Raw genomic sequence first — 13,348 nt, forward strand, 5'->3', positions numbered from 1 at the left:
CTTTGTTTTGTATATAACACTTATTTAATAATTTATTTTTAAAATCTAAGTATATATTTTCCCTTTTAATTTTTTTTTTTCATATTAAAATTGCATTAGCAATTGAATGAAAATGTTTTGCTCCTGCATAACAAAATACAAAAAAAAAAAAATTATTTATGTTCAGTGTCCATCTATTAAATAAAAAGTACTATGTATATAGGAAAATTTCTCTCTAAGGAGCATTAATTTTTCTTTTTTCATTTTATCCATATTATTTACCCCTTAACCAAATGATGTCAGAAGTTGACATATTTTACTATAAACAGTCATCAAAAATATAAAAAAAAATATAATAAATAAGTAAAACGGAAAAAACAAAAAAAAAAAAAATAAAAATTTTGAAACGAGAGACGATGAAAAATAAATAGATGTAACAAGGATATTCGCTCGTTGTATAAGAATATGAACTTTATTTTATTGATATATAATGTTTATATAAGTGTATATAAACGTATATGTATATAAGTATATTTTGAACACATATACAATTGTATAAATTTATTCGAATAAAAAGATTCACTTGATATTTTGGAGATTTTGTTGAATTTTTTTTTTTTTTGTTTTAATGTTTGGAAATATTAAACTGTTTGTTTTTTTCTTATTTTTTTTTTTTGTTTGAAATTTCAAGGACTGATAAATTAAGCCGTATATATTTAAGACTTTAAAAAGAAATTATATGATATTTATTTCACTTAGGTTAGTTTGAATACAATTTTTTTTTTTATAAATCCAATTATTTCTGGAAATTTTATTTTGTAATATACGTGCTTATATATATATATTTGAATGTAATAATTTGTAAATTATTAAGAAAAAATAAGATCAGCAATTAATATTTTGAAACATATAGGTACCTTACAGGTGCATTTCAACATTTAATTTTGAAATTCATTGAATATATTTTGTAGTACGGTTGTATTTGTAATAATTGTATAATATGAGGTAATATAAATACGTTTGAGCACATTATTACTTATTGGAATTCATTATTTATGAAAATAAAATCATAGACCAATTTAATGTTCGAATTCAAAAACAAAGAATTTTAAGAAAATTTTTTCATTCATAATTTAAATTTTTATAAAATATAAAATATGTGAACTACTAACACCGTTAAAATGTTCTCTGCAATTCTCATACATTTTGATTTAGTATATTTATACAATTTCAATATAAATTCGAAATTTTTGTTTTTCTCTATGCAAAGAACTAATTTTCCAATTCCTTGTCTCTATTTTAAATTTTTAATATAAGTAGGTACTCCCAATTTCTCTCACGAACCTTGAAATCATATAATTTTTTACAATTTTTCTTTCTTTGTTTTTTTTTTTTGTATTCATAACAGAAAATGCGATAATTTTACAAATATAAAAAAGTAAAGGTGATAAGAGAAAATAGTGGTTAAAAGAATTAAAAATCATTAAATTTTACAATAAGAAAATGTAGAAACAAAAAAACATTTTATAATTAAAAAAAGAAGAAAATGGAAAAGCTTCTAAAGAAATTGAATTTTGTTTTATAATTTTCAAACAGAATTATATAAAATTTTTCAAATATATATTTTTATATTATGTATTACGTGTTATGTATTATGTATATGGTATATAAGTTTATAAATTTGAATTCGCAAATATATGTTGCATCTGTAAAACATAAAATGTTCTCTCATGCCAAAATTGATTTTTATGAGCTTTTCTGTATACTCGTATATTTATTTGTATATGAAAAAGCTAAAAAGTAGATTTAGCAATAATTATTATAATATGAAAAATTTTCTTTATCGTTCAACCTATATTATATGTTCTTACATTTATATATAATTATGTATGTATATAGATTAAGTTTGTTATATTAAGATTTTAGCTTTTTATTGTATTCAGTTAGTATATATACATAGTGTAACGTATATATATATATACTGTAAGTTTAAATGTAATTTTTGAATAGAACAAGAGCAAAATCAAAAGCATGAAGTATTCGAAAGCTTAAATATTATATAAAACAACAACAAGTAATGAAATAAAATGGAAAATTCTATATTAAAAAATTTTTTAGTTTGAAATCAAAGTTTTTAATTTTTTCGAATATATATAATATTAAAATATGTATAAAAATATAGGATATATTATAAAAATATATACATTTGTATTATATATTAGGCTATGTAAAAAAAAAACAACCATATTTTGAAGGAGCAAGAAAAAAGCCCCGAAAAGTAAAATGAAAAAGTTTTCTTTTTTTTGTACTCGGCTTTTTCTCATTCGGTCTTTTTTTCTTGTGTCTTTTTTTGTTTTTTTTTTTTTTAAAAAAAAGAAGAAAAAAATCTCTAAATTCTCATTTTCTCAACAATTCGGTCAGTCGAGCGCTGATCCCAGTTCTGTAAAGGTCGCGCATTATTAATTTATTTTATAAAATTTAGCTAATTCAAATAAGTAAAAAAAAAAAAATCTTTTTTTTTTGAGAAAAAGAGCAAAAATAATTTTATTAATAAATTAATAAAATCGCGTTTTGATTTTTTCTTTTGTTAAATTTTGAAAGATACAGAAAAATAAGTTAAAAAAAGGGGAAAAAGATATTAAAACATAAATAGAAATCAAAAGTTTTCTCAATATTTCAAATTTATAATTTATAATATAGAATAAAAAAGAATAAAAAAGAAAGAGAAAAATAATTGGAATAAAACAGCAAACACAAAACACGGGAAAAGCAAAAAAAATTAGAAAACGAGAAAAATTTGTAATTTATTAAAGTACGAATTAATTTTAAGTTAAAAAAAAAAGAAAAAAAAAACAATTTTTTTAAAAAAGTTAAAAAATAAAATTTTTTATTAAAGAAAATTAAAAAAAAAAAACAACGGTTCTGGCAAATTAGTAAAAGCAAGAAAATTAAGTTTTTTTTTACCGTTAAATGAAAAATTTTTAAAGTATTACATAAATTTTGTTTTCCTAGAGCTTTTTTTAATTTTTTCTCTTGTTTCAAACTCATACTCTCTTGTATTTTTTGAAATCTCATTTTCTCACATTTCAAATTTTCCTAAAATCGATTTTGTTTAAAATTTTCAATATAGTGTGCATATTTTGAGAATAAAAATAAAAATATAATTGATTCCGATAATTTAAAATTAATTACTTTTTCATTATAAAATGCATAAAAATTAAAAACAAAATTGAAATACTTAAAATAATATTAGTTTAGCAATTTTAAATTTTACGTAAAGACGAGTTTCTCTCACAGTCTCACCATCTCGCTCTTTTTATCCGAGTTGAAAAAAAAAAAAATTCTCTTTACAATTCTCTCTCTTTTTACATCAATTTAAGGGAAATGAAAAATTGAGATTAAATATGAAAAAAAGCTTAATTTTTGTTGCTTTTTTTTTTTTACTATTTCATTATGTTGCATACTTTTTTTTTCCAATAAGTATTTCAAAAAGAATATTATAGAGATCTTATTCAGTGGAATTTTGATTATTGCGTGGAACGGTTCTAAAATCGAATAGTAGAATAGAAGAAAAAAGATATTGGACAAGAGAAAAGAAGAAAAAAAAAAATTTTTTTTTTTTTTTATGTACATAATAAAACAAAAGAGTTTTAATAATTTATAGTATATTACTAAAATATTAGAAATAAAATATAATAAACATATAAATCAGATACAATCATTTAGCTAATAATTCGTTTTAGTCGGGCTACTCTCTACTACTGCTATTTTGTTGGTGGTAGTAGTAGTGTTGTTGCTGCTGATAAATTAATAATTTTTTGGTTTTAAATTTTTAAATTTATATTTTTTTTTTGTATATATATATATATAAATATATATAATATATATTATATATATATATATTAAGTGTGCGAGGGAGAACTGATTTTTAACACCTAGCAATCGTCAGTATATCAGTTCTCTAAAGTTATAAAAAAAAAAAAAAAAAAAACAAATATATTAAATAAAATATATAAAATTATATTTAATAAAATTATTAAAAACCGAATACTTATTTGGGGTATTTAAAATTTTTTATATGGGAAAAAAAAATTTTTTTTTTTTTATAATTATAAATTATTTTTATTATTTTTCAAAATTTTGAATTTTAAGTGATTTTTGTTTGTTTTTTTTTTCTTTTGTTATAAATTATAAGATAATTATAAAATAAAAGCTTTACTATATAATATTAAAATTCTATTTTTGAAAATTTTAATGATTCTTGCCGAACCGATTAAAATCCATAATTTAATATATCAAAATTTATTAATTTTATTTTTCTTTCATACTGAAAATTTATAATTGAAAATCATTAAATATTTGTACCTGAAAAAAAAATATATATATATATAAATAAAAAAATTAACTATTAAAATAAATAGTGAAAATTTGAAAAGTGTTATAAAAAAAAAAATTATTTTTCAATAATTCCAGTCAAAATTTAGGATAAAAGGTATATATATATATATATGATATAATACAAGTATATATAAGTGTATTTTATTTTATACATGTATAACATAATATAAAGTTTTTCATACATATATTTGTATATATATATATATACATAAAACATTAGAAAATTTTGCGAAAAATCAATAATTTAGTTCTTTTTTTTTTTGTTGTTGTTATTGTTGTTTGATATTGCATAAAAGACAATTAGAATTAGAATTTTTTTTTCCTTTTCGGATTCCAAGGAAAAATTTTTTTACTATCAAATACAGTGAAAAAAAAAAATTGAAATAAAAAATAAATTATAATTAATTTTTACATAATTTTTAAAACAATTAAACTTATACAATTGATTAATTAAATATAAAAAATTTACAAAACAGGAAAATTGTGTTTTTCAAACAATTGGTAAATTAAATTGAAATTCTTTGTATGAAAATATTGTGTTTAAAAAAGAAATAAAGAAAAATAACTTACATTTTACAAGAAAAAAAAAAAATTGCAATAAATTCGATTTTGAAAAAAGAAATAATGAAATTATACATGAACTTATTACATAAAAAATGAAAAAAAAAATTAATATGAAAAAAAAAAACAAAATTGTAATAAAACACACGAAAAAAAAAACAAATGTTCTAAGTGCGCCGATTCTTACTCCAATGTCAAATTATATATCTTTCTCTCTCAAATTATATATATATATATATATATATACATATGGATATAAATATATTATAAACTTATTGAAAAAATATTTCTTTTTATATATAAGTATATTATACAGTATATAAATTATAATTATTCAAATAATTCAATTTTTTCGCACACTTATGAAAATTTTATAATGTTTAAAAACAAAAATTTTTGAAAATTTCTATTTAAAAAAATTTTTCTTAAACTCGTCCATGTATGCAATTTATTTTTTAAAACGAAATTATAATTCTAAACGAAAATTTTAGTTTTAGAAGGAACGAAAAATTTAGAATTTCTTCTTAATTTTCATATTATTGATTTGTTCTTAAAATTGATTTTTCCAACTTTTTTTATTTTGTCGTTTCGTTGATTTTTTTTCTTTTACATAAAAATTTTAGTTGATTATTGTATTATTGTATTATTTATATATACATACTTAAATATGTTCTTGAATCGAACTTGAAGCAATAATCTTTTTACTTAGAAACCTCACTATACGAGAATTTTTTCTTTTATGAAATTTTAAAATTGAAAATTTTCTACATAATTTTAGAATTAAAATATTACAAGAAATCTATAAATTATGTCAGAATTTCTGTTTTATATCTATTCAGAACTTGAAATAAAAAACATAACATTTTAAAAAAGAAAAAACATAATTTAAATAAAAAATTTAAAATTTTTAATTTCAATCATTTTCATATTTGTAATATTTTCATATATACACAGCTACATATACCTAAAAGTTTCTTGATGTTGATGATAATAATGATGATATGTTACGTAATCTTGAGAAAGAATTTTCTTTTCTGTACATATACAATATTTTGTAGCTATTAAATTTATATTGGCTCCAAATTTTTAATTTTAAATGTAAAATTAATTTACTAATTTTTTAAATTTTCTATGTCAATAGTGAAAATTTTAAGCAAAATATTATTTTAATAAAATTTTATTTTGTTCTATGTCCATATAGTAGCCTTAAAAATTGTAGTAGAACTTAATTTTGTGTTAGAAATGAAATTGAAATAAAAAAAAAATTATAAATTAAATATTTTTTTATTTAAAAAAAACTATTTTTCAGCAAATATATGTACAAGTTCAAAATTAAGTAAAAATGCTTAAAAATTATTAATATTAGAAAAGAAAAGAAAAAAAAAAGAATGTTAACTATAATATTCGATTGCGTAACATCCCTTAGTATAACACAAAAAAAAAACAAAAAAAAAATTCTTGCAAAGAATTTCCTGAAGCTTTTATTATGACATGAATTTTTTCTTTCCTTTACATAAATATTATGTATATATTTCTATATACTTATATATTGTTATATATTACAAAACCATACGATCAAACTTTTTCTTCTACATATACACATATACATTTAAAAATTACTTTAAAAATATTTTAATAAAATTCGAAAATGTCATTTTCCAACAATAAGAAAAAAAAAAATATTTTATAAATTGAAAAACTTTTTTTTATTCTCTGTCGACTTTTCTTTAACATTTTTAATAAAATCATCATCAACTTTTTTTTATTTAAAAAATTTTGAGCGTGCAAATATTTTCAAATGGAAAATTTTATGCTTTTATTTTTCGAAATTTCATAAATTTCAATTCATATTTTCGAAAAAGATAACTAAAATTTTTTTATATTATTTAGGTTCTCATTAAGTATTGAATAGAAAAAAAAAAAGAATAAGAGAGAAAGAGAGTAATTGCATAAGAGAAAATTATTGAAAATTTTTTTCTCTTAAAATAAAAGGCCTATATTTATTATGTGTATACATTTTAAGTATAAAAGAAACTTAGAAATATTAATGTGTAGGGAATAATTATTTTATGTTAAAAACTAATAAAATACTTATATAATTTAATGATTTTCAAAGGACATTTATAGCATTAATATATATATATATATATATATATATATGTATATAAATTAAAGGCTATACAATAAATTAAAGTTAATTAACATAAAAAATCGAAAAACAAATAAGAAAACCGAAATAGAACTAAATCAATATTTTCTAAAAAATATTTTAAAAATTGAAAAACTAATTTTTTACTTATTTTTTTTTTTTTGTTTAATTGTATTTTTAGAGACTTACCATATATTTAAATTTAAGTTTTAAAATAATTATTTAAACAAGCAGTATTCTTCACTTAATTAAGAAAATCGTACCTTATATTTATTAAATATAAAAATCAAGTTAATTATCATAATATTATTTTTCACAAATTAATTATAAGAAACGTATAATTTAGGTTCTTAAGGATAATGAGTAATCAGGTATGTTTTTTCTGTTTTGTTTTTGTTTAATTTTTATTTTTTTTTTTTATATAAAACAATCATTGTATTTCTAATTTATTGATGGAATGTATGAGAAAAACTGAATTAAATTTTTATTGAAAACAATAAAATTTTCTATTTAAATTTGCTCTGAAATAATAAGTACATTATAGTGAATTAAAATATAATTTAAGATTTAATATAAGTTTTATTATTTATTTTTTAGTATTTTTATTTTATAAAATTTATTCTTCAGAAAATAATCATAAATACAAAATATTGATTTTTTAAACAAATTTTTTGTTATAATAATAATTTTAAAATAATTTTGTTATACTCATAAGTAAATTTTGTTTTTTTTGTCATGAATTGAAAGAGGATTGAAATTCTCTTTTTTATGCAATTATGTAATAAGTATATTGTAAATGTAAGAAAGTAATTGTATTCTCTTAAGTTTCTTTTAATTATATATATTTATTAGGATTTGAATTTCGTTGAATATAGCGCTATTTTATTTGAAAATAATTCTCATTTCTTGCATTTTATAGCCAAAGACTTCGATAACTGTAACATGTAGCATGAATCTGAATAATTACTTACTGTTTAAGAATAATGAAAAAATTTCATGGAGAAAAATTTTGTTAATTTCATTTGCGTATTCTTATTTCTTAATTAAAAAATTTAAGATTGTTTTCATAATTCAAAAAGTCCTTAAATTTCTTTTTCATTTTTTTTGTTTTTTTTCTTATATTAGTCATATTTACTCTTGTTTTCATTACTTCTGATTAAGAAAATCTTCAATACCATTTTTCTTTGTCTTTTTTTTGTTTTTTATTTTTATGCATAAAAATATATTTTTGGGAAATGTGTATGAAAATAAATGACGTCAAAACATTAATAAATGGTGTATGAGTCATAAATTATGAAATAAAACATTTTCATTTTTTTTTGTTTTATTTTCGACAAATTGGAAATAATTTTTTTTTCATCTATGTATATGCGTATGTAAGCTTATGAAATTTTGTTTTTTTTTTTTTTTTTTAGAAATTTCTAAAATTTTTTTTATGGTTCGTTTGTTACCTAGTCTTCTAAATTAAGAAATAAAATTATTTGTTCTATTTAGGCAAAAAAAAAAAACAGAAGTCATAAAATTGTTCTATTAGCAACAAAAAAATTCTTCATTATGTTTTATCAATAAAAATAATAACTTAAAAAATCATTTAAAATTTTCTTTTAAAATTTCGTTTCAATGCTTAAGTTGTTATATGTAAAATAATGGTAATTATTCTACTTATACTTAAATACTAATTATTTTATTAATTTACTGTTTTTATTTAATATACAAAAAAAAAAAATGAAAACAGTACAAATAACAAATTAATTATGACAAGCAATAATTTACATTTGTCTTTTTTGAGCTTCTGCATTTGAATTATTTTATATGGAACGGTTTTAACTAGATTTATTTGGATAATACTATGCTAAACTAGTGTTAACTAAGAGAGAATTTAAGTGTATATTATTATGAAAGATTTGAAATGCATTTTTGAATAAATTTATTTAAATAATATTTCTTTCTTTATTTAAATATAAAATTCTGTCTATGTATTAATGTTTTACTTTTATATATGAAAAATAATTGTATTAACAATTTAAATAAGAATCAAATTATATTCTCATTTCATATATATATGTGTATATATACAAAGAGATTAATTTTTGAAAATAAGATAAGTATCGAATATTTACTTTGAAATTAGATTTTATCAGTTAAATAGAACAGCTGTTATAATTATGTGTACATAATTATATTATTTTTATTTTAATATATGAGAATTATATGCAATAATTATATATATATATAGTAATTAATTGGAATATATAAAAAAAATGTAAATAATTTGTTAGGAATTTTTCATACATATAGAGAATATATAAAAAACAAAAGCGTTATACTTATATTTTTTTTTATTATGCCATTTTATTTGTTCTTTGTAAACAAAATTTTTACCGCAAAAAGCTTACAATCATCAACTAATCATAAATCTATATGTAAATTATATATGAATATGAAAAAAAAAATTTGTTTTTTTTTCTTATACATAATTAAACTCTTTACGTATGAATGCAAATTATCATATACAAATATAATAATATTATGTAAATGCATTACACTTTACAAAAATCGTATGCATAATTTTTTTTTTTTATTAATAAATATAATGTAGATCAGGTCAGATTTTCTTGTTAATTTAATTTACAGTGAAAATATATAGATTATATAGCTAATATATGAATGTACACATGTGCTGTTTTTTTTTTTTTGTTATATATTTTCTTTATTAACATCCTAAAATATATTAAAATTTAATGTGATTCTTAAACTTTACAAATTATGTAAAAATACTAAAAAATTCGCTATACGAGTAGAAAATTTTAGTTTTCAAACAAGCAATTTTACTTAGATGAAAAATTTAAAAGTTTTTTAAAATGTAACCAATTTCGGCATAGTGTTATAAAGAATTGAAGTTAATTAATTTTTCGTTTCAACTTAATATACATACATATACTCATGCTAATAATATCAAGTTTTGTGTTTTAAATACCTTATAATTATTGAAATAATTTAAATATCATTTAAAAGATATTTAGATTTTTTATATTTATGTGTAATTATGTGATTAGCAATAATTATATCTATATAGCACAATATGTAATGTTAAACTATTTCAAATTTTAAATAAATCATTTAAGGTTCAAAACTACCTTAATCAAGAAACTACCTAATCATATTTTTAATTAGCATATTGAAAAATAAGAAAAACTTGTTATAAATCTAGATTTTAATTATTATACAATAAGTATATACTCGTAATAATTAATAACTTAAGAATGCTCTCATATGACTCTTTACGACGAGTTAAATATTTTTTCTTGGAATTGTCTCAGCTTTATTGTTGATCTTATTATTGTTGACAGTAATGTGTAATATGTATAAGAGAGTTTGTTTTTTCACGATATTTTTTTGGATTTGCGTAATTTATAGAAAAAAATTATATTAATAATTTGTTGAGAAATAAGCATTAAATAAATATTGAAGTAAACCAAATAATATGTACTTATACATAGTCGCTCTACTATAAGAATATACAAAATGAATTTTCTTATCAATTTTCTGTGTGTTCATTAAAAACAATATTAGTGATGAGTCAGTCATCGGTTTTCAATTTCATAATCAATTCTTCTTAAATATTTTTTTTTTTTATAATACATTTGTGATTGTGGTATATAGGAGTAGATACGTACATACTTTTATTGTACAAAAAAAAATAAATATGTAAATATTTATAAGCTCCAGTTACTAGGGTTATCGTCTTACTAATTAAATATGCTTCACCTTTTCATTGTTCCATTTTTTTTTCATGATTATGACTTAAAATTGAGATACATAGTTTTAAATGCTAATGAAGAAATTTCAAATAATAAAATATCTTTTATAATGTAATAAAATAAAAGAGAGAGAAAGAGAGAAAAAAAAAACAAAAATTTTTTGAAAGAAATTTAGGATTTAGTTCAATTTTGTTTTCATTATTTTTCTAATTTTTGGTTTATGTTTTTTAATATTTGGTTTATACGTGTGTATAAATATTTGCATAATCTATAAAAAAATAAATAAAAATTTATTAAGTAGGTATTTATTTCATTTTTGATTGATTCGGCAAAAAGTTTTTATATTTTCTTGTATACGCGATTTCATAGGAAGCAGAAATTTATTTATAATTTTGAAAAATATCATATTTATGTATAAATATAAAATATCCATATGATAGTAATTTGAATAATATTAGTACTCACATTTTAAAGTTGCTGACCATTTAACAAAAATGAAAAAATTGTACCTTGAATTACTTATTGAGAAAATTTTTTTAACAGTTTGAAAAAATATTTTACATAAAAAACAGTTTATAATATGTTATACATTCTAATATAACATTCTATACGAATATGAATTTTAATATAGCTGATAAAAGCTATATTGAAACATATAAATTTATTATTATGTAGTGTATATAATTGATCAGAACCAAGTTATGTAATATGAAATTTATTTGCATTCTCATGGTCTTATACATACAATTTTGTACATACATAATGTTATAATGTATTACAACTACCTCTAAAATACTAGATTATTATAGACCTTTATGTTCTAAAAACTTTTTTGCGAATAAAAATATGTATGTATACGCTACATATGTAAGTAATTAATATTTATTATTTGAAATTTCAATATTATATTTGAAAAGAAATTCATCTTTTGATGTAGAATATACACATGTGCATTTGTATACACAGTTATATACATGCATATATACATATATAAAATAAAATAAAAATTTTTATTTCTTTTACCATATGTTCAATAAAATGTGAAAGAATTTGAAATTTTTTAAACGAGTTCATAATTACATACATATAAGTTAATAAAGTATATTTAATTATGGTTATAATTTTTTTCTGAATATTAATGAAACATGTATATGTATGCTGATATGCATACACTGATAATGACATACATAACTATATATTTATTATTATTAGGAATATCTGTTCTGCTATCTGCACCTGTATATACATAATATACGATTATGTTATTTTTACTATTTATAAAAAAATAAATAATTTATTCGGATGTTCATACATTCTGACTTTGAAATTGCAGTGATACACACGGTTTTAATTCAAAATTTATAATTTCATTATTTTCAATTTATACTTGTGTGTATATGTGATGCAAGATTTTATAATATATATGTATATTATTTTGCTTTAATATTTAATTTAAATCAAAATAATTTCTTATTAAATTTAACACAATTTCACTTCTTATTAAAATTACGTAATAGGTATTTTCGCAAAAAAAAAACATACAAGTATATCGAAATAATTATAAATTCAATTCGCGTATGTTTAAACACAAAAAAAAAACACATTTTATTGAGAAACTATATAGCTACATACATTAAAAACAAATCACTGAATCACAAGGTAAAAAAACTTATTACGTAGGATATTATAATTTAATTAAAATACAAAGAATTTTTATTAAAGGTGTTATTGATGCCGGGGAAAAAAAATTGATTATTTTTATATATTTTTTTGATTTTCTTATTTAATTATTTCTTCTTTTTTGTAAGAAATTTTCAAATTTAAATAAATAATCACGTTTTCTGATGCGGTAAATACAAAATTTCTATATAATAACATTAAATTGTTAATGTTTTCAAGAGAAACGTTTTATACATCTTATAGTTTAAAATGCAAATATTGATATTTTATTTTTGACTTGTTTACCTACATACATACATATATGATCTCTCCCAGCAGTATACACTGTAAAGAAAAAAAAAATTGTTGTATAAGTAGGAAACAATAACAACATTTTGAATGACAAGTTTTATTTTTGTTGTCTAGGGTTTTTTTTTTTTAAATTTCTTGCCTTTTTTTGTTTTTGGTTTATTTTTTTTTAATAAATGACGATTTTTAATAAGAATTTAAAATTAATAAAGCTATAATATATAATTTTACTATATTTACTTTATTATTTATAATTATTGTTCGATTGTGTGTTTGAGCAATATTTTTTTTCTCATTTCGAATTTAATAGTTCATAAATAATTTATAATTTATAAAATTCTTTCGAAAATAGTTATTTTGTGTTCAGTAGCGTTTTTTCCATTGTTAATTCGATAAAAAATTTGTTTTTTATAATTTTTAATTGTATATTTTTTATTCATGAAAGTTGTTTATTTCATTATAAAAATGTTTTTATTAATAAAGTTTTGACATAATTTTTAGTAATTATTTGACAGTTACTGTTAAAAATTTT

General features: G+C 18.4%; 1 protein-coding gene across 9 annotated transcripts in view; it reads left to right on the forward strand.

Annotated features, from left to right (window-relative positions):
* The first annotated feature begins 2,403 nt into the window (after positions 1–2,403).
* LOC129618494 (sodium/potassium-transporting ATPase subunit alpha) overlaps positions 2,404–13,348 on the forward strand; it is a 69,862-nt gene continuing 58,917 nt past the window's right edge. For 4 of the 9 annotated variants that reach the window (XM_055533283.1, XM_055533282.1, XM_055533281.1 and 1 more), the window contains exon 1: positions 7,432–7,458. In XM_055533283.1, coding sequence (XP_055389258.1) covers positions 7,447–7,458 — 12 coding nt within the window. In that variant the 5' untranslated portion in view covers positions 7,432–7,446. Of the gene's footprint in view, positions 2,792–3,497; positions 3,801–3,894; positions 4,040–4,400; positions 4,472–7,431; positions 7,459–13,348 lie in introns of those variants that run through there. The other 5 variants (XM_055533285.1, XM_055533289.1, XM_055533286.1 and 2 more) reach the window with 5 other exon arrangements.

This window comes from Condylostylus longicornis, unplaced genomic scaffold (assembly GCF_029603195.1).
Source record: "Condylostylus longicornis isolate FDR11 unplaced genomic scaffold, ASM2960319v2 ptg000007l, whole genome shotgun sequence".
Classification (NCBI taxonomy): domain Eukaryota; kingdom Metazoa; phylum Arthropoda; class Insecta; order Diptera; family Dolichopodidae; genus Condylostylus; species Condylostylus longicornis.